The 20,628-nt window shown below is 42.4% G+C and overlaps 1 protein-coding gene across 3 annotated transcripts in view; it reads right to left on the minus strand.

Moving 5' to 3' along the window:
• DIS3L2 (DIS3 like 3'-5' exoribonuclease 2) overlaps nt 1–20,628 on the minus strand; it is a 179,853-nt gene that overhangs the window by 112,042 nt on the left and 47,183 nt on the right. For all 3 annotated transcript variants that reach the window (XM_064385523.1, XM_064385524.1, XM_064385525.1), the window contains one exon: nt 10,225–10,459. In XM_064385523.1, coding sequence (XP_064241593.1) covers nt 10,225–10,459 — 235 coding nt within the window. The remainder of the gene's footprint in view (nt 1–10,224; nt 10,460–20,628) is intronic.

The following is a 20,628-nucleotide window of genomic DNA, read 5'->3' on the forward strand; positions in this document are numbered from 1 at the left end:
GGAGTGAACTCTCCCCAAGGAACAGCACACGCTGGTGGGAAGAGAAACCAGAACTAAACATGTTTTGGAAAAAAGCAAGAGCTGCATTCACTGCTCTCCCAGCGTAGCAGAACAGCAGCAGTGACTCAAGGTTCAGCAGGCAAGAATGAAAAAAGCACCCGGAGCCACATGAGGAACATGTCCTTGTTAGCACTGCCTTTTTTCCACTTATCCTTCCAATGCCCATCTCTCTGAAAAGTCACTTAGAAATTTTCACTGAAGCAGTTTTCTCTATTAAAAAGAGGCCAGCAGGGATGTCCTGGGGAGGTCACACACACACACATGCAAAAGCACAGGAGCACCAGGATGCAGCTGTCACAGGAGAACAGCAAATGGGTGGCTGGGTCTTCCTGGGCCTGGGCTGGGGCACTGCCCCCCTTCCTGCTGAAGACAAGCCCCATGTGAACCCAGTACAGATATCAGAAAGCACCCAAATTCCCACCATGGCAGATGAGAGAACTTGTCTTTTCCTTCATGGCCATCATCAACCAGGGCCCTTTGGCTGGCTGGAGAGTGTCTTCTTCTGTGGTCTCTCCAATTTCAGCATCCCTCCCAAAAAATCCTCAGATTATGAGAGACTCCAGCAGGCAGAGTCTGGGATCTACAACTACTCCATCAAAAGAAAGAAAAAAGGAAGCTAATCCCAGCCATCTACATCTTACCCCTCTTTTTTAACCAACTTCAGTACCTTAAATACCATCACACACATTTACTAAGAGCAAATGCTCCTGAAACAAAGGACAGGGAAGAAGAGACATGAGGAACTTTGTACTCCTGGAGCTAAGAGATGTAGACTTCCCTATAGCTTGTAGCTCCTCTTTTTGAAGTTAAAATTCTGTTGGTATCAGGGCTACATCTACTGCTCAGGGGTCTACAGCAGTAGAGCATCAGCCATGAGGAATCCCAGTGACAAAACCTTCAGCTCAGAAGGGACAGCTACCCAGATCCAATGTCCACCTGGCTCAACTGTCAAAGTACTGCACAGGAATCTCAGTCACAGCAGCAATAATCTACCACCAGAGCATGATACCCAAGTTCCCTGAATACATCTCTGACAATCCCCTTCCTTCACTACACATCCTCCTCCCCTTCAGTGGAGCTGAGCACAGAGGGGCTGTAACAGGGCCCCACTAGAGACTGGTGGTCTAGAAGATCTCAGCTGGGAGATAAAAACATCTCCCACAACAGGGCAGAAGCATGGAGGCAATCCTAAAGGAGGGAGAACTTGCGAGAGGAGCAGGATTTTGTGCTGGGAAAGTGGGAAGAAACTCCTTGCATTGTGCCAAACTAAAAATGAATTATTCTGACCCCTTTACTGCAGTGGTTATCCAATGACCATTCAATATTTCCACCCTAGGCAAAGACATGTTTTCTGAGAAAGATTTACTATGTTAGCTTGGGCAGTACTTCATAAGCTTATCTTACAGTGAAAACACACTTCAGCAACCAGGATCCAGTGAAACTGCATTATAATCTCAGTGTTTTCCTTTCAGCGATTATCTGACAAACCAAAACTGTAATCGTCTTACTTAAAAAAAAATTAGGCACTAGACATAAAAAGCAACTCAAATTAGTTATGTTATTACCAATGAACAGATCCAGGACACTTGGAACCTGCCTCCCTCTGTAAGAGATCCATTTAGGCAGCTTCAATACACACTTAGATTTGCCTGACAGGCATTCCTAGGTCAAACATTACTTTTTTTTTTAAAGCCCCCCGAATTTCATTTTAGAAATCAATTACCATCACATTAAAAGGTGTCCAAAGTGGACCAAAACTCATCAGACTAGAATTCTAATTTCTTATGACAGATCCAAAATTATTTTCACTAGGTTTGCATTGGTCACTGTGGAAATTTGCAATTCTGTCCAAAAAGAATACAATTAAAGATGCAATATCCACTTGCAAATGAAAATATATCACAGTTTCAGATCTCAAACACAACTTACTGAAAAAAAAAATCTCCCTCCCTGAATGGAAAAAGCCAAGTTTTTTAAGAAAATACTTCAATGTTTGCTACTTCAACTAGAAAAAAAATGTACTTGAGAAGTTGGGTTACTCTACATGGGAGTATTTAAGAATCCCATCAGAAAATACTGTTCTTCAGCTCAGTGCTCAGATACCAGCAGAGCTGTAAACCTTTCAGAGGCAAAGCCAACAACTTATTAATGAAGCAACAGCACTCAGGTTCTCTGACGTCTGCGTCAAGGAGCAGTTTTCAGGATATTATATTTTAGTACCAAATACTTGAGTGTGTAAAACAGACTGTTTTATTATAAATATCTCCAGGACTGCATGTCACATGCACAAATGATGTGTTTTTGCAATTCTGTCTATATCAGCACACAATAGACACTAGGAAATGATACTGCCTTCAATCCAAAAGTGATACATGCGTACCCAGAGATTTGCTCTGGACTACACTATTATGCTACAATCTTAATTTTTAGGGATAACAAGAAGGAAATGTTGCTGTTTACAAGAAAGTACAAGGACTCTTCACATTCTTCAACTGATGGTTTCTTGGAACAGAGCAGTTTTCTTCTTCAGAACACAAACCTACCAAAAGGTAGGGAAGAAGGAAATGCAGTTTCACTTGGTACCAGGTACTATCCAAAACTGGTATCAATTTTGAACACCCTATAAGTAGGGTCACCTAGCAAAGTACCACAGAAAAAGTGGTACTTTGTATTTATACCTCCCCACCCAGAGCTTTCCACCTGTGATGGAGGAAAGACAGATATTTCACTGCGACAAGACTGTTAAGCCAACAGCCTTGGAATTTAACACATGCTGCCTGTCCAAAATCAGCCTAACAGCTCCCATGTGCAATGGAAGAGGGCTCTGCAGTAAGGAGCAGAGCAGCTCCAAACCATGCAGCACTCCTGAGCTGTCTCATCACAGAGCTGTGTGCCTAATGAACAGGACTAACCTCCTCAGAGATGTTTATTTTTGAATACTCATTTAAGCAAACTCACCCTGCCACAGCTGCTCATGTCTTAACACCTGAGCACGCACACCTGCCTGCCCAAGGGCACGCTGAAGAGAGGACTGGGAGACTCAGATGATTAGCATCAAGATTTTTGGAGATGCACAGGCAGGAAGAGACCCTCAGAGAGGGAGAGGAAAGGCTTAATAACAGATGTGTAGAGCACAGACAAGCATCTGCAGTAGCAGAGCAAAGGAAGTGTGAAGAGGTGAGTACAGCTGGCTCCCTCAGACGTGCAAGGCAGCCAAGCATGTAATTATTTACTTATATTTAGCCACCTCCACACGGAGGGATGGAGGAGATGGCAGAAAGATGAGACAAGAGTGTCGCTTTTCCTTAGAACCCTCCAAGTCTGATCCACAGCACAGACCAACATAACTTTGGGAAGCTGCCCTCTAGCCCAGCAGGTCAGATCGTAGCTGTCTCAGTAGCCACAAAACATTGCCACAACCGTAGCATGGCTACACAGACCTCCTGGCCCTCCCATGTCCTTGAGAAGCACTCAGCAGAGGGACTGGAAGCCTTACTGTAACAGAATAAAACCTACAAAAAATCAGGTGGTGCTGCAGTCCACAGAAATACAGTTCTATTACATTAATAACAAGCAAAATCAAAATGTTGCAAAAAGAATTCCGTTGAATATTTTGCCTATTTACTTAATGTTCTTCCTTCCTGTAGGTGCATTTGTTCCTAAAGTCTCTGTGTCCAGTATTACTATTCCATGGAAAATATGTTAGCTGAATGAATGGTAATCTGCTCCATCCTGGAAATCTTGCTGCTAACAATGACCATACTCTGTTTATCTCCACACCCACCATTCACTCTCAGTATCATGCCCTCTCATTCACTTGACCTAAACGTGTAACTCAAAGGAGAAACATAGGTGAACTCAGGAACATATGGTAATATGCTGAACTTAATCTAATTCCTGTTACCTAATTGCCTAAGTAATTTATTTTTTCCAGTACTTAAGGAGTCATTTAGGGGTCAAGATAACTTGCTAGGGAAGACAGTGTAAGGAACTTTCCCAACATTAACTTCCACTGCAGGCTTCAGCTTTACACCAAAAGAATAACAGGAGCTTTTTCAGCCTATAGCATTTAATCAATGCAACCATAAAGCCCAGTTTGTTCAATACCAGTAGAACACTTTTCTTCAGTTGCTATACTTTTTATTCTCCTAGAAATGTATGCTGTCATATAAGAAAAGTTATAGCAACAACCAGAAGAGCTAGATGCAGAGACCCACAAACATGAACTTAGGATAAGCTAATACAGAGCTGTCTCGAGCAGCTGAAACTGCTCCAGCTTCTCTGCTGGCTTTCCAGGCTTCAGCGGAGTGAAACTGATCCGATTTTTGACAGTTCCACCTCAAGGATTTCTATTAAAAGCCATGTAACTGAGAAGATTTCCTGGTGAGCTTTCGCTCTGCTGTGGCCTAGAAATTTTAAGAGCTATGTGGTGGAGATGATCCATCTCCAGAAGGCTGCAGGCTAGGAAAGAACAGTGAAGCTCCTTAAAAGCACTCAGAGTGAACAGGAGCCTCTGGAGAGGAGGGAGAAGAACACTTGTTCCTTCCAGCAGCCAGTGAGGTTGGTGGACTCCAAATATGCCAGACTTCATGGCTGCTAAATTGAAAGGGTGAGCCTGAGCAGAGCAGAGGTTCAGCAGATAATCCAGATTTTTGTCACCATCATTTCATCCACCAGACCTGGCCAAGGAGAGGAATAGCAGTAACTCTCTGAACTCTGCCTGGGCCAATTTGAGACACTGGTAACTGCAGGACCCCAGGTGCCAGAGGAAGGCACAAAAGGCAAGTAGGCACCTTGTCAAGCTTAAATGGAGAGAGAGGACACAAAAGCACTAGAGGGGACATGGAAGTGCATGAGAAGTGCAGAAGTGCAAAACAGAGACTAAACTCTGCATTATAAATACATTTTTCTATTTTGCTAGAAAGATCCTTCTAAGCACTGACCCTAGAACATCACCTGGAGAAAGGAAAGATTTGATGCCATTATTACACAAGCATACAGTGAACTTATCAAACACCACCATTTCAGTTAAGTCAAGCAATCCTGAAATACTCAGAATAAAGCCTCCAGTCAGCAGCAGTGTGGACACCGTGCAATTTTAGGTTATCATTTCTGATCTTATCAGGACTACTAGAGACTGACAGTCACATTTGACTTGACAGAGATCAACCTCTCCACCTGGTGAATGCTGAACAGACAGGGAGACATGAGCAAATTCTGCAGCAGCTTCCAAATTCTGTTGACCCTACCCATTGTGCGTTGGTTACTCAGTTCATGTGAGTCTACTCTGCCTGTAAATGAGCTATTTCTGTTCAAACGTCATTACGTCAAGGCAATGAGCAAGCTTCAGACATTCACATATCCAAGCTCTGATTTGCAGCAGGGTAGGTGTAAGTGGAAATCCTGAACAAACACAATTCTCTGATTGCTGCCAGGGCAGCCAGTCCACCAGCTTGATGACTTCCACCCCCGTGGGAAGCAGGATATTTTGTGTATCTGGTGGAGTAAGATCTCCTGTGAGAAGAGTTGAAAAAAGCCGAGCAAACGAGTTTGACAAGGATAGCTTTTGGCATAGTGACACTGTTTTACAAACTTTTATTTGAATATCATTTTGCTAAAGAAGGGCTGAGGCACTTTTATGAGAACAGCTGCCACTCTCATGAGCACAAGTGGCTGCTACTGTTCAATTGCTGATGTTTCTTTATCAGAGAAATCTGATTCTAATATTTAACAAGAGACAGCTCACATTTGTAGGAAACTCAAGTGACTCACAGTCTGTGTAGGGATACAGTATCATAAACTATTCTGTACAGAACATTTTGCACTTTTCCCAGGTTGAGAGATACAAACTTTCCTTTTTATTACATATTGAAATTGAATATAAAGAAAATCCTCCTACTGCAGTGAAAAGTCACAGAAGTAATGTATTCTAGGTCAGCAGTAAGTGATAAAAGTTACACGACCTCTGTTGCAGTGCTCAATGTGAATGAGGAGTAAGAATTACAGACCTGGCAAAGGTCATTTTGACTGGTGAATGAGTTCTGTGGACAGCAGTAACACAGACTAAGCTGAGGTCTCAGGGTACAACACAGAGGACTTGCATGTCAGTACCAAGAACTACAGGGAATGAATTTTTTCTGTGTACACACTGGTGGTACAGACTACTGCCAGGATGCTATTGACTTGTTCTCTGCCCACATTTCAGTAGGGCACAGAAATCCCAGAGAGTGTTTGAAGGACATTACTAAGGAAGCTGAGAAACTTTATTCAGGGTGGTCAATCTTACTGTCTTTTTAAGGAAAAAAAAAAAAAGCATAAAGTTTGTTCATCATATAGATATTTACACTTTGGAAATACAGCTGAAAATCCAAGACAAAAAGACATTTTCAACTTTGCAACACCAAAGCTTAACATTCAGACAATTTAACTGTGGAACAGGACAATATTGGTCTTTGTGTAGAACCAGGTGCTGGAGAGAAGAATGGCTGTTACTTCCTCAACTAAAGACTTTTCAAAGATGATCTTTAACCCCAACTCTTTGCAAGAAAAGTCCAGATAAGCAGAGCAAACTCATTTGACCAGGACATCTTCTGGCAGAGTGAAACCAATTATGAATTTCTATTTAAATGTCCTTGAGCAAAGCAAGACTGACCCACTTTTATGAGCAGAAGAAAGTACATGGGCTGAGAATTAGGCTGAATGCAATGGTCTCTTCACTTCCATGGACTTCCCTCTTGCTTATCCCATCCCTTCTGGGGGCTCAGGAATAGAAAGGCAGGAAGCACAGCTCTCTTAACAGCAGCACTTAGTGAAGACAGATCCAACATCTGAGTCTAAGGCTGCAGACTTGTGCATAATAACAATTTCTACCAGTTTGCCCTAAGCCCCACAGAGGCAGAGGAAATCCAAGGTACAATGACTTCAGGGAAATTCAGTCCTCAAATCTAGGCCATAATCAGTGTACACAATGTTTCATGCTTCAGAGCTTCTGACAGCAAGGGCCAACCCCAAAATTCTTTGCCCCAGCGTGTAACTAGAGATGGAGAGGGTGACTGTGCTCTGAAGAGGAACAATGCCATGAGAAGGGATGGGACACAGGCCAAGGAAGAAAAGACATCAAAACAGTCTGCACTCCCAGAGTGCTCTTATTCAAATGACACGTCTACTTTTATTCTTCATGGTTCATTCTGACCATGGGCATCAGAACAAATGAGCCAGCAGAGATATTGTGCAATCCAACTCCTACATCAGGAAGGACAAAAGGCATCTTGCAATTGAGAGCAGAAAACTGCAGGGCTTGTGTTCATGAACAAAGATTTGAGCACAGTGTCAACCTGGCTCTGGGTTTTCGGTCCAGAATAAGTAAAATGTCCTTTTGATGCCATTACTGTAGTTATGGATATTTTTCACCTCCAGAAATCTTGTGGGTTTTTCATTTAGTTTGAATTTTGGGTAGGTCTTATATATATATGGATCTTTTATAAATATACACATACACACTTATATGTAAGCAAATACATACATAAAGGGCACATGAGAACATGATAGACTGTTTCCTTATTTTGTTTCATGAATATAGTATCTTTGATAGAATCTTTGGCCAGTTTGAAACCTTCAAAAAAAACCTTCCAAAAAAGGAAGAAAGCCCATCACAAGTGTTCATTTAAGACTTGTGCTGGCCACAGAAAATTCCTCCTGCTCCCTTCTGTGCACAAGGCCATGCAATGGGACCGTGTGATAAGCCCTGCAAAGCAATGCTCCCAGGGAAAGCAAGTAAAGCACAGGGTTTGGTGGCTCAGGAAGAAATCCCCTGTGAATCCCAGCTCCCATCCACCTCTCTGCTTTACTGCAGTAGCTGTTTCCAGCAGAAGGGATGCAACATGGAAGAAAAGGCTCCTGTGCAGGAAGTTCAGCTGGCAGCAGCAGCCAGCAGCTCTCCCAGGAGAGGCCCACGTTACCCAGGGAAGGGCACCTGCACCCACCACAGCCCAGCCCTCCAGTGCTCTCTGCCTCAATACTGGCACCACCTGCCACTGCATGGCCTCAGGAAGTTCAACTGATTTTACCCTCTGAGGTCCAGTTCTGCCTTGAAAATGTGTATGTTTGGTGCTTTTAAAAAAGCATTTTGAGCCACACCTGCGAAGGCTGAATTTGCCATGATTTTTTATTTTTTTCATGACAGTTATCAGTGATGCTAGAATAACTATAGCTGTTTTCCAGGCAAGAGTGAAAATCTGGATAAGTGATGATATGAGAAATTGTATGAAGGACAGGAAACAAGCCAAAGCAATCATCAACTACTCAAAAACACCTTCAGAAAAATCAGCATCGTAAACTTTATATGTATAAAAAAGGGATGGTATTAAAAAGCAGAGAAAGAAGAAAGTAGGGAAAACTCTATATGGGTTATATGGCCAAAGAAGCTGAAGCAAATATTAAAAGAGGTGATAGCAAAACACAAACTCAGCAGAAATCTAACTGGCACATTCACACCAGCCACAAAGCTTATTAAGGATCAACATGGAAAGACCTTGAAAACAAAAGAAAACAGTTGGCTTAGGCAACTGCAGTGGAAAAGTTGGAATTCAACTGTGCAGACAATAAGCTGATCTCACATTTGTCCTACAAATACTCTCCAAAGACAAAATCAAATGGCAAAACCCACTCAGATGGCACAGATTTTGAGAGATGACATGATAACTTCCAACACAGGTCACTCTAGAGCATCTCGAGGAACTATGATGCACCAAAAAAAAAAACCTCTCATCAACTCTTTAAACTAAAGAACAGTCACACAACTAAAGTAAAATACTGGCTCAAGCCTGTATTTATTTTAGATGCTGGTATCAAATTAGAATGTACTTGTACAATGTTTAATTTGGCACTGCTATCAGAAGCAACAAAGATGCAACAGACACAACAAGTGACTCAGGAGAATTGTTGAGTCAAAGCAGCCCAGTGGTGTGCAGCTGCAATAGACTGCAAAACAGCTGGGGTTAAAAACCACCTGTGTACAACATCCACAGACAAGATGAGTAATTCCCAAATCAACCTGCATCCTGGAAAGGAATACAACAAGATATGAGTTGGTTCACGTGCCTTGGCAGCAACTCAACAGTGGAGATATCCAGAAGGAAATAGCATCACAAACTGGTAAGGTGGCAGGTCCAGTCATGAGGTGAAACCAGTGCTTTGTCATAAAAACTACAACACTTCCATTCAAATATTATTTCCTGTTTTATTAACAAATGAGTGTGAAAAATGGAAGTCTACCAACAGTTCAGGCAGGGGTCTGTGCATCTTCAAATATCTCAGGAAAACGAGGTATTAAGTAGGACAGCTTTATAACCATCACCAAGATTTGTCAGAGTCCAACAACCACTTGGTCCTGAGTTACTGCCACCTCTTCTGGATAACTGGGGCAAGTGACAGGAACACACCAGAATATCTGCCCTGGCAAACCTTCCATGAGCAGCTGAAGGCACACGTTAAATGTGCCAATTGTCAGAATCCTTTCAACACACAGCTCTTCAGGAAGGGATTTAGTACTAGAAAGGACATGCAAAGAGCTGCATAAGCGTTAGTTTTGGGACAGGGGAGCCTATTTTATTTTGCCCTAAGCAACACTTGATGGCTTAGGATGGAATTCAGATTCAGAATAAAATAGGTTTGCCTTCAAAACAGATCACATAATTGGCTTTAGGTTTTAGTGCAATTTTCTTTTTAAACAGACCAAATCTTAAAGTTGCTCATAACTCAACTGTTTGAAAACAGCAACAAACTTAACTGCCCCCAAGGAAATATATTCTTATCCCCAAACTGAGACACACAGATTGGCCAGCCAAGCTGCAAGGAAGGAAACCGCTACAGCAGCATCTTGAATTGAGCAGCAACCAGCAGTCCCCAGACAGCCCCAAGAATTGCAAATCTAAAGGTGTGACTCCTGTTTTGCAGATTTACTTTGCATCAATCAAAGCTACATGAAACCCAGCCATCAATATCCATTCAAAACCATGAAGAGAGTTTAGCAGAAAGGGATAGAAGTGATAAGGCATTAAGCTCTTATGCCTGTATTTTATATTTTGCAGCAAAGCGAGGCAAGCAAGTAACACTTCAACGGTTTGCTCAAATAAAGGCCTAAAATCAGCAATCTGATCTACTCACCCTTTTCACCAGTATCCAGGGAAAGGTTCTTAATGTCATCAGTCAACATATCCTGCAAGTGGTCTTGTCCATGCTCTGCATCATTATCATCAAATTGAGCTTCTATAATGACATCCGGACTCTGAGCATCGCCTTTCGCTGTCTCTTGTGGAACGCAAGTCCCCAGCATATCCTCAGGGACATCTGATTCATGTGTGACTTCTGTTTCTTTGTCACTACCATCTGGCTTTATTACCTGAAGGAACAGGGGATTAAAAAAACAGAGGCAAGCTAAATCACTGGACTGAAGAAAGAAAACATTATCTTTCCTTTTTCATTTGCATCCCCAAGGAGCTGACAATGAATTGTGGGTGGCTGGTGGCACACTGCAATTGCCGTGTAATTAGCCACAGATATTGCACAATCAAAAGAGGTACCTCGGTAGGATAAAGACTGGAACGACATAGCTTTTGCAATACCTCAACTGTGACAATAATGTATCCAAAGTGTATCTAGAGCATAACCATACAGTTCCTGCCAAGCCTCTAATCAGCTCAGCAGAAGTTAGGAGTAAACACAGGCAGGGAGGAGGATACACTACAATTTAATAGGTTGCTTAGACCATTGTTCACCAAGATACACTCATCATCCTGGGACGTCCCAAAACATAAGCAGTTCCAGTGAATGCTGGGATCATGTCAAAGCTCCTCCACACAATTAAGAACAGACTGAAAAAGCAGAGATTAGAGAACATGGTGCCCTGTGACCTGTGGAAGAACTGGACTCTGGCAGCTTGGCAATGCACCAAGCTTTACATTTACTTTAGGCTGTGTCTTTATTGTTAAAGTCACCCAGTTATTTCCATTACTTATGCATATGTCCAAATCAAATTATTGAAGAAGAGCCCAACTCCCAGTGAAGCAGACACCAGGTCTGGATGGCATCCCTCATTGCACGTGACAGGGGCAGAAACTGCTCCAGCTCAGGATATAATGACCAAAGTGGTTGATACCTGGGACACACAAGGCTTTACCAGCATCCTTCCTGCAACCAACATGCCACCTGCACAGCTGGAGAACCTAGACCAGGTTTCAGTTTCCAAAATGTTTATGTTTCACTTAAGTACTTTGGAGTGAGATGAAAATCAGCACAGAATAACAAACAACCTACTAAATATTAAAATCACAAAGACACTGGGTGACCCTATTCCAATGCCCTCCCAGTGACTAAGCACCCCTCTAGCTGGTGCTGGTGTTTGCCAGGCAGATAATTCCCCAGAGATGCTCCTCCAAGGTCCCCTGTCCTCAGCATCATAACCCAGTACGTGACAGCAACAACTGATGCCACCAGCAAGGCAGGAGAAGGGCTCTTTAAAAAATGCTTTAAATAAAAACAAGAGAAACAACTTTTTGGTAATATATAATCTATAGAGTTGCTAGAAATAAACATAAATAACCTAAACAGGTGCCACCTGAAGGCAACTGTTCCAAATAAGAAAATATAAGTCAAAAAAGCTCCACAAATTATTCCTTAGTAACTAAAAAGCAAATAAATCAAAATCAGACCTGTACAGGGAATACTTTTACAGCTTTACATACAAAGAGCTACATTCATGCTTTCAAGCAGTATCCATTTCTTTGTAAGCTTTTCACAATACATAACAGAAATAAAATCAATTTTAAAATGGGGCTGAATTCAAGTCTTGAAAAATAAAAAACTCAAATGACATTGCTTTGAACTCTTGTTACCTTTTGTGACTCTTCTTTCCATCTTTATTTTCAGTTTTTAACATGTATATAATTTGTTACCATAGCAGATTTTGACTCAAACATTAAATTGTGACAAAAAAGGGGAAAAGTTTGGCAGAAGGTAGGAAAATGGCTGATTATTAAACCTGGCTACATTTGGTACATAAAATACTGACACACAATGGTCTGGGCAAGAACAGTCTATTAGATTAGAGAGCTGACAAGGCTCCACACGCTAGTGACTCTGCCAGTGTACCTATCCAAAAAGAAAACCAGTGTCAACAGTAATGTTTGGACCCTACCATGGTCAGATGTGGATCTCTTCAGCTCTTAAATTTCAATTGCACCAGATGTGTGCAAGTGTGCAACTGCAGCAGGAGTTCATTTCCTTCAGCCCCTTCAAGTTCTGCCTGCATTTTTTTTTTCTCCCAGTCTTTCTTTGGAGAGTGTGAGATGTGGTTTGGGTCCTAAATTAGTATGTTTTCTATATGTAAAGCAGCAAACAACATCAAATATATCTTAGGAAAGGAAACACTTCTCTAAAGATGCAGCACTGGAAGGGTTATGCTGGAAGAGTTTATGTGGTTATTAAAGAAGGCAGCAGATACAGATTTCATTTTAAATGCTCTGTGCTAAAATCACTGTGCTTCCCCCAAGCTGGAGGACACACACTGCTGCCACCAGCAGCACCATGATACTCCAGCTGTGACTACCTAAATCCCCAGTCACACATTTCCTTATGGATTTTCAAAATGGTTTTTCAGTAAAGTTTTCCAGAGTCCACAAAAGCATAACCTCCACACACAGTATCAGCAAAATGTCCAGATGCTGGCAAGCCTGGGTGATAGGATTTGTTTTCTTTTTATGGCCAAGATAGATCATTAAGGCTGACCTCATACATAACAGAGCAGGGAACTTCACCCAAAATTTCTCAAATCACACCAAAAATGTAGGGAAGCTGTACATCAGAAGACTGGAAAGCTGCATAAGACTCTACAAAATCAGGAGCTCAGTGGATACAATTACTCTATTTCAGATGATCAGAGGTGCTGGCCAGCATGAGCTCATCACACAAATTCCAAAGAGCAGGATCCTTCTGTCTATGAGCAGCAAAAAATCCAACCATGACATATTAAGCATTTCTTACAAGTGGCATCTCAGACTCAAGAATCTGATGATATTGCACTCTTCTGTTTCCTCCAACATTATTGCAGCTTATCCATGGCATAATGCACACAGCTAGAACGGGGCAGTCCTGATCACAGACACAGAGTAAAACAAATACACAATTGGCTCAGTCTATCATCTAGTCATATGTGCAGTACAGAGTCCCATTCCCTGGCAATGCAGCCGACCCTGCATGGACCTAGAAAAAATGGGATTCCCCCTTGTTACATATGCATTAAATGTATGATACACAAACATCATAAAAGACCCTCAAAGGACCTTAACTTCCTGATCTGGGAAGTAAAATATCAACATTATGGTTGTTATTTTTACATGCTCTTTAACAATAATTTAAAACAAGTTTTAATAAACATTTTGATGAAAGCCAATTGTTTGTTTAAATGCCTGATCCTGAAGACAGTGTCCAAGTATGTTTTCTTCCAGCTTAAAACAGACATCACTGATCAAGCATCAAGTAGAAACTCGATGCCCCACTGGTGACTGGTTTAGATTGTAAAGCCATAGCTGACAGAACACAAGATATTTGAATGAAAATCCCATTTCAACCCTAAGTATAATAAAAACCAGTTAATGGGCAAAACCATCCTGGCATGGACCTGTACAATCTGGACAGCAGAGCATCCTGCCCAGTCTTGAAGTAGCAATTGAATGACCAATTGTCCTTACTCAGGGAATTTGTTCCAACAGAAAACTGAACTGGGAATCTGTGCATCTGAAAGCATAGGGATTACCTCCTGTGCTACAGAAGAAATGGCCTCCTCTGCCAGAACCAATCCCATATCTGTTCTGTTAGATCCCAGCTTTTCACAGACTTTCCACCTAAACTCCAAAGACAAGACCCAGGCCTGGTTACTTTCAGATCAGGTACAGCGTTTTTGCTGCTGCCTCCTCAGTGCTTCTAAACGGAAACAGCTGAACATGACCAGTGATGTTCAATAATCTTTGAGCTATTAACCCCAGGCTCTTTCCAATAAATGTACCGAGCCCCTGATGTGTTTAAGCCTGACACTAATAGGTTTGCTCTTCCTTCTTATTCACCTCTGATCCTTACAAGCAATCCATGAATCCTCATAGATCTGAGGAAATGACGTGACTGCTGGATGACTGCTGGACTAGACACAGCTGGATGAATGCACCCTGGATGGCTAAAAACTTTCCATGTAGGGTCACTGCTTTCACTGGAACCTTGTGCACAGAGACCTCCTTTGCTGAAAGCACCTGGCAGGTAAGGTAGCAGAATTATCTTCACTACAGCCAGTTTGGATACTTCAATAAAAATCAAATTCTTAATCTCACTCAAAAAGCTGGCATTAAAAAAGAGTATTTCCAGAAGGCTACAGAGGCAGAATGGAGATTATATTTCTACATAAGTCAGTCAAAACCCTGTAAAGTGTCTTCTAATGAGTACTCAAACCCAGAATGTGTAACTTGCCCAGAAGATTTTAGAAGTGACAAGCCATTAATGGTAACTCTCTTCACTAGGGCAGACAGATGATGCACAAAGAGGCTCCTCATGCTTGTACAGAAAGGCGCAGTTGATTCATCAGCAAACAGGAGCTGAAGAAGGTTCATAGCACACACAGAACTCACATTAAACAGGGAGGACTGAACAGAGGAACAGTTAGAAGAGAAATAAGGTGTTAGCCCAAATCTTCCTCCTGAGGTTTGCAAACCAAGGTAAGATGCCTTTCTTCTGAAAAATATTTTGATCAAACACAGTTCTTCTTTAGCCAAATGAAGTCATTATGCTCAGTACTGGTTAGGGAGACAAAGTCTAGGTCAGAGCTGCTGGTCCTCTCTGAAGTTGAGCCTTAGTTAAGCAACAAGTCTCAGAAACAGGTTAAAAGTGGTTATTCCAAAAGGAGGACAGCTGAAAACAGGGGCTTTGGACCAAATTACCACCCCCTCGTTAAAAGGACCGTTGCTACCACAACACTAATACAAACACCACATTTCATACCAGGGCTGTGAACACCTGCATCTCCCAGCTTTGCCATATTAAACAGGCTCCAGTTAAAAGCTGGTTCCCTAATGTTCCTTCACGAGGGAGTGGGAATGGAGCCTGGCTAACGCAAGGATGCTGTCACAGCTCATACATACATACCAGAGCCAAGCTACCATAAATATTGTGAGGAAGAGTTTTGCTTTTCTGAAAAGAGTAACCAAACAAAGGCTGTCTCACTCTAGCTCCTTCTCAGATAAAGGATGGCACTTAAAAGAAAAGAAACACCTGTCCCAAGCACCCTTCCTTCTTTTCATAATCCCACATACACCAAACAGTACTGGGAAGACAACAACACAGTAAAAGTGACTAGTCTCAGTAGGAGCAGTTATGGCATTACTTTTAAAATAACAATAATGTTATACTGAGGAGGTTTGTTGTGGTTTGAGATTGGATTTTTTTCATTACAATCTTTTAATTCTAAATCACTGGAAACGCTTGCTAACAGCCCCCAGGATAGCTATTTTATATTAACAGCACATTATAGTTTACATTTCAGACATCACATTGGATGCAATAACCATACAAATATCCATATTAAAATATCTCCCTCTTGATTAGGAAAAGACTACTTGTTCCTCCCCAATGGACTCTGTTGTTCCCAGATGTCACACACAGTTTTGTCACAGCAGTCACTACAATACCATCCTGCTTGAGGATTCAAAGGGTAAATGATCTAAGAACACAAAGGCTTCTTGGAAACAGTGACTTTTCAGAATCTGCTCTGACTTGCACCCACTGCAGCAGATGAGAAGTAGTAAAGAAACAAATGAAATTGAAGGCTTGTGTTTCAAAAACAAAATATTAAGATAGATCTTCAGTATGGCCATCAAACCTGTTGAGACCCCAAAGCCATCCTGCCTGCCCTGCCCAGAATCCTGCAACTCCTCTGCTCAGACTAACCCACAAAGTGAGTTTTACTGCAGAGTTAATTCAAATAATCAAACTGAACATCCATGTTTAGTCCAGACAGTCCTACATCCAGCCTTGTCAGGCAGCTGTATGAGAAACAGAATTAACTGTAGAAAAAACCCTCGTACCTCGAAACAGCCACCTCAACTCACTATTTCTTTCTGCTTCTACCAATAAACCTCATTCCTGAGCTGTTCACTCATCTCTCTGTGCTTCAGGCTGTACCAAAGCAATCCAGGTTACAGCGTGTTCCCTCCAAGTCCCTCTGAAGTCCTTCCCCAACCATCTTGCACAAATAACCAGAAAAACAAGTGGAAAAGCATCAACAAGGAAAATTCTCAAGACTGACCTTTCTAAAGCCAAAACAAGAACTGTCTCCTCACCATGTATTTCCACTCCCTATCTGGTCTCTGACCTGTCATTTGCCTCTGAAAGCTCCCCATTCCTATTCCCTGGCCCTCATCCCACACCTACACTCTGTTTCCACACATGTTTATCTACACCTTATTATCACTGACCAGGAGACAGTTGCCTCTGCCCCTGTCTCTCCTCAAGTGTACTCCTGCCTTCACCCCCTTCCTGACACTTCTCTGTGGTCTCCCTGGACCCATCTCTCCCAAGCCTGGCTCTTGCCGTGGGATCAGGACCGTGTTTCCTCAGGTCCATTTCATCTGGTTCTCCTAACAGGATAAACAGCTCCATCTGTACACTCCTGGCTTTTGTACCCTCTAACAACTGCTGAAAAGCAGGAAGAAGTTGTCAGAAGTAGCTGTCTCTGCTCAGCACAGGTACCCCACACGTCGTGGATCAACCACTGCTGAGGGTAGCAGAGTCAGAGACATGGGGAAGGACAACGTCCTTGATTCCCTTGCAGGGAACACTCTGCCATCTCCCTTGCAGGAAAGCCAACCCTGTTGGGAGTTGCTACCAAAGAGCTGTGTGTTTCTATAGCCAGATCAACAAACTTGGTCCACACTTTCCACTCCTGCTGCCACCCCCGGGATTTGACTTGGTGCTAAAAATCCAGCTTCTATTTTCAGAATACCTCCTTATATTGCACTGACCTTCCCACACACATTTCGCAAAGCACAGAAGTCCCCGGAGCAGAAGTGATACAGCAAACACCTCATCTCCCAGCTTCCCAGCCCACATGCTATTCTGCAGCGCAAGATGTCACACTGATGAATCCTTAGCCATAGCCCATCTCTCAAATGAGAAAAGTTTGACCCCAGAGAAGCACAAAAGGCTCACTTCAGCACCCAGCCTTTAACAACACCCAGGAATCAACCTCCCCCTGCACACTTACAAAACTCAAAGAAGCACAAACAGTTTCTTCATCTCCTACCAGCAAATTATTTTCATAAAAGAGGCCCTTAAAACTGGCAGCCTCCCTGCTGGACCCCAGTGAAATGTTCCTTGTACCTTGAGTCTTTGTATTTGCTGCTCCTCACAAGACCTCCCACTTTGGTGCATCTCATGAGCTGTGTGTTGCACTCCAGGCCACAGCGAACTGGAAACACGAGTGCAATGCACAGGGCCCAGCTCTGAGGTTGCCAGAACATATTGGTTTGAAACATCACAGAAAATATTCGGCTCCATATTTTCAACAGTAGCCAGGAAGAAAATGCATGGAACAGTTTTGAGAACTGTTTTTCAAAAGTCATTTAAATCAAATTATGCCCCATCCACACCGGCAAGCAAAACCCTCTCTACTAACTGGAACTGGTTTTCTTTTCTTGTGTGTGTGTTCTTTTCTTTTTAGTTTAACTTTTTTTTTTTTCCCCCCCCAAAAACTGTCTCCCAGCCATCTTTTTTCTGGTAATGTGCACAGGCACTGCAACACTACAAGAATAGGTGCCAGGACAAAACCTATGATGCACAGTCCCTAGAATAAATCACTCAAGAGGGGTGAATTAGAAGAAGAGAGTAACGTAAGGTTACATCTTCAAAAGTATGATTCTCTGAAATCCCTGCATTTTCAGCAAATTACTGCAAAAAGATACCCAGTTTTCATCTGATATAAAGAAGCAGACAGGCTTTTGGATCATTTGCAACTTCAAGACAATACCATGAATCAATACATATTTTAAAAGATGCAATAATTACACAGAGCTTGCATGTAATCAGAAAAGAATCTACTTGTGCTGAGCGTGTATAATTTGAAAGCTGCAATGCCAAGCAAATCCACACCGTTGGCTTGCACAAACCAAAGTATTATCCATTACTGCCTTTTTTTTTTAAACAATACAAGCATGTATGAAAAACATATTTCCTGGAAACAATGACACTCTTTGAAGATTTATTCAACATTTCACAAACCAAACAAGCCTGTACCCGCACGTGCCTGTAAGAAGAAAGCGGGCTGACAATGCAAACTAATCAAAAAAGTACTGGAAGGGCTATCCAAGATATTTGCATACCTATACTTCCCAAGAGTTGGAGGTTTTCTTCAGAACTGTATAAAAATTATTTCCCACGTGTCTAAAAAAACCTCTTACTGATCAACACTTTAACTCATCAAGGCAGGAAACAAATCAACCAAGCATCTACATGTTGGGGCTGACACCTTCAGCCCCTCACTTGCAGTTTCTTTTGATTGGGCTCTAAGTGCCAGCTCCCAGGGGTCTCAGCCCCAGGCATGTTGTGACACACTTTCAAAGCCCAGAATGGGACACCCGGGACAAAGCACATACTGTTCAGGAAGTCCACAAGGGCCAAGAAAAGCAATAGAAATTTCCACAGTTAACTTGCATTACTGGTTGCCAGTAAGCCTCTTATTATGAAAACCCATAATTGGAAACTGTCATATTATAGAACAATTTATGGAAGTTTTAGGACTATGTATGCCCCAATGGGAACTTCCTTTGACTGGTGTGTTCCACCAGTCAGCCCAGGTCTGCTTATTTAGTCACACAGTGGGATAAGAGCATCAGGAACCTAAACACGTCTTCACTGAAGCGTCACTGAAACTCCCACTCTAGCAGTGCTTCAAATAGTTCTTCATTTCTTAGCCTTTCCAGTCATCCATCTTCATGGCAGCATTCGGTCAACTGCTGGACCGTCCAGTCTTTATTTCTTTTCATCTTCTACAGAAGTATTCTTGCTCTTGTTTTGCGTTCCACTGCTCCTCTGAGGATATGGAAGACAAAACACAGCTGCTCTGGGCTGAGTGCATCCCACTATGCCCATCTCAACCCCATCAAAAGGGCCTGCCAAAATTAGTTCCTTGTCACACCAGGAAAACTGGCATCTACATTCATTTCTAAATCAGATTTCAATTGCATTAAAATATGGCTCCAGCCAAGAACAACAGCCTCCTTCAATGCCAGCACAATACTGTTAAAGTCACCCACACAAAACCACCCAGTGCTTCCTTTGCAAATAGTCATGGTTTGGTGTGAAGGTAAGGAGATCTGGTAACAGGTGATGGAGACACATTCCAGGAAACTTCTAGCAACAGAAGACTGTAAATCCACTTTAACACCATATTTTCCACGCAGGAGCCATCAGGTACCCTCTGACAGAGTGGTTCTAACCACGAGCAGCTCCATCCCCTAGGAAATGGGCTGAGCCATAACTCCACCTGTGTTCTGCCATGCTGTTCTGCTGCCACTTCCAGTCATGCATGCCAAGACCTCAATGAATCCAGCACCTTCCCCATCACCCCAGGACAGGCTGGAAAAGATCTGTGCTCAGGGGAAGCTGTGGCAGAACAGGGGTAGCCAGGCTGAAGAGGACCACCCACACATGAAAGGAACTGGAGGAGATAATCCCTGCAAGCATGGTAAGCGGAGGAAAAGAAAAACAGATGATTCACTGGAGAACTGCTTCCTCAAATGTTGAGACCTTTCTGTGTCCCTTTAAAGGTGATTCTGAAGAGAAGACAAGCTGTGAGGTGAATGTAGTATTTCACTTGACTTGGCATCAGCAAATTCTGTCCCTGGACAGAATCTCACTGCAACATAGAGCACCAAGGGACTGTGGAAGAGAAGAGGGACATAACAGCAGCACAATTTTGCTCAAAGATTCCTGCAAGTACAGGAAATATAGGCTAGGTTATCAAATTGGGAAGGTTCACCTGTGAGCTAAAACTGCAACAAGTCCATTTATTTGGGCAAGGAATGTTTGAATGCCAGTTAGAAAGTGCAGGTGGGACTGATTTCATATTAAATCACTATTACTGGCAGGAAATCCCAGACTTCCATATCCATCTTAGACTTTCAACAAGTTCCTTATAAAGTACATAAGGAAAGTAATCCTGTTCAAGGAAAATAATCCTGTGCTCAGTTGCCCATGACTTTTGGAAACTCACTCAAGCCAAGTTGCCCAGTTTGCAGCACTTGACACTGTGCTGCACGCTCTGTCCTGCAGATGTTACACCTGAATTTCACACAGCTGGCAAGGCACAGTCCAAGTGTGAAAAGAAAGCTGAAAATAGCAAAGCATGCACATGTGGCAAAGCAACAAACACAAATATCTGAACAATTTTCATATATTAAGTATTTTAGGTCACTCTGCTCCATAGGTATTAAAGAAGAGAAGGCCAAAAAAACCTCACATCAGGCAGTTGGGGGA

Source organism: Passer domesticus, chromosome 11, assembly GCF_036417665.1.
Source record: "Passer domesticus isolate bPasDom1 chromosome 11, bPasDom1.hap1, whole genome shotgun sequence".
NCBI classification, from domain to species: domain Eukaryota; kingdom Metazoa; phylum Chordata; class Aves; order Passeriformes; family Passeridae; genus Passer; species Passer domesticus.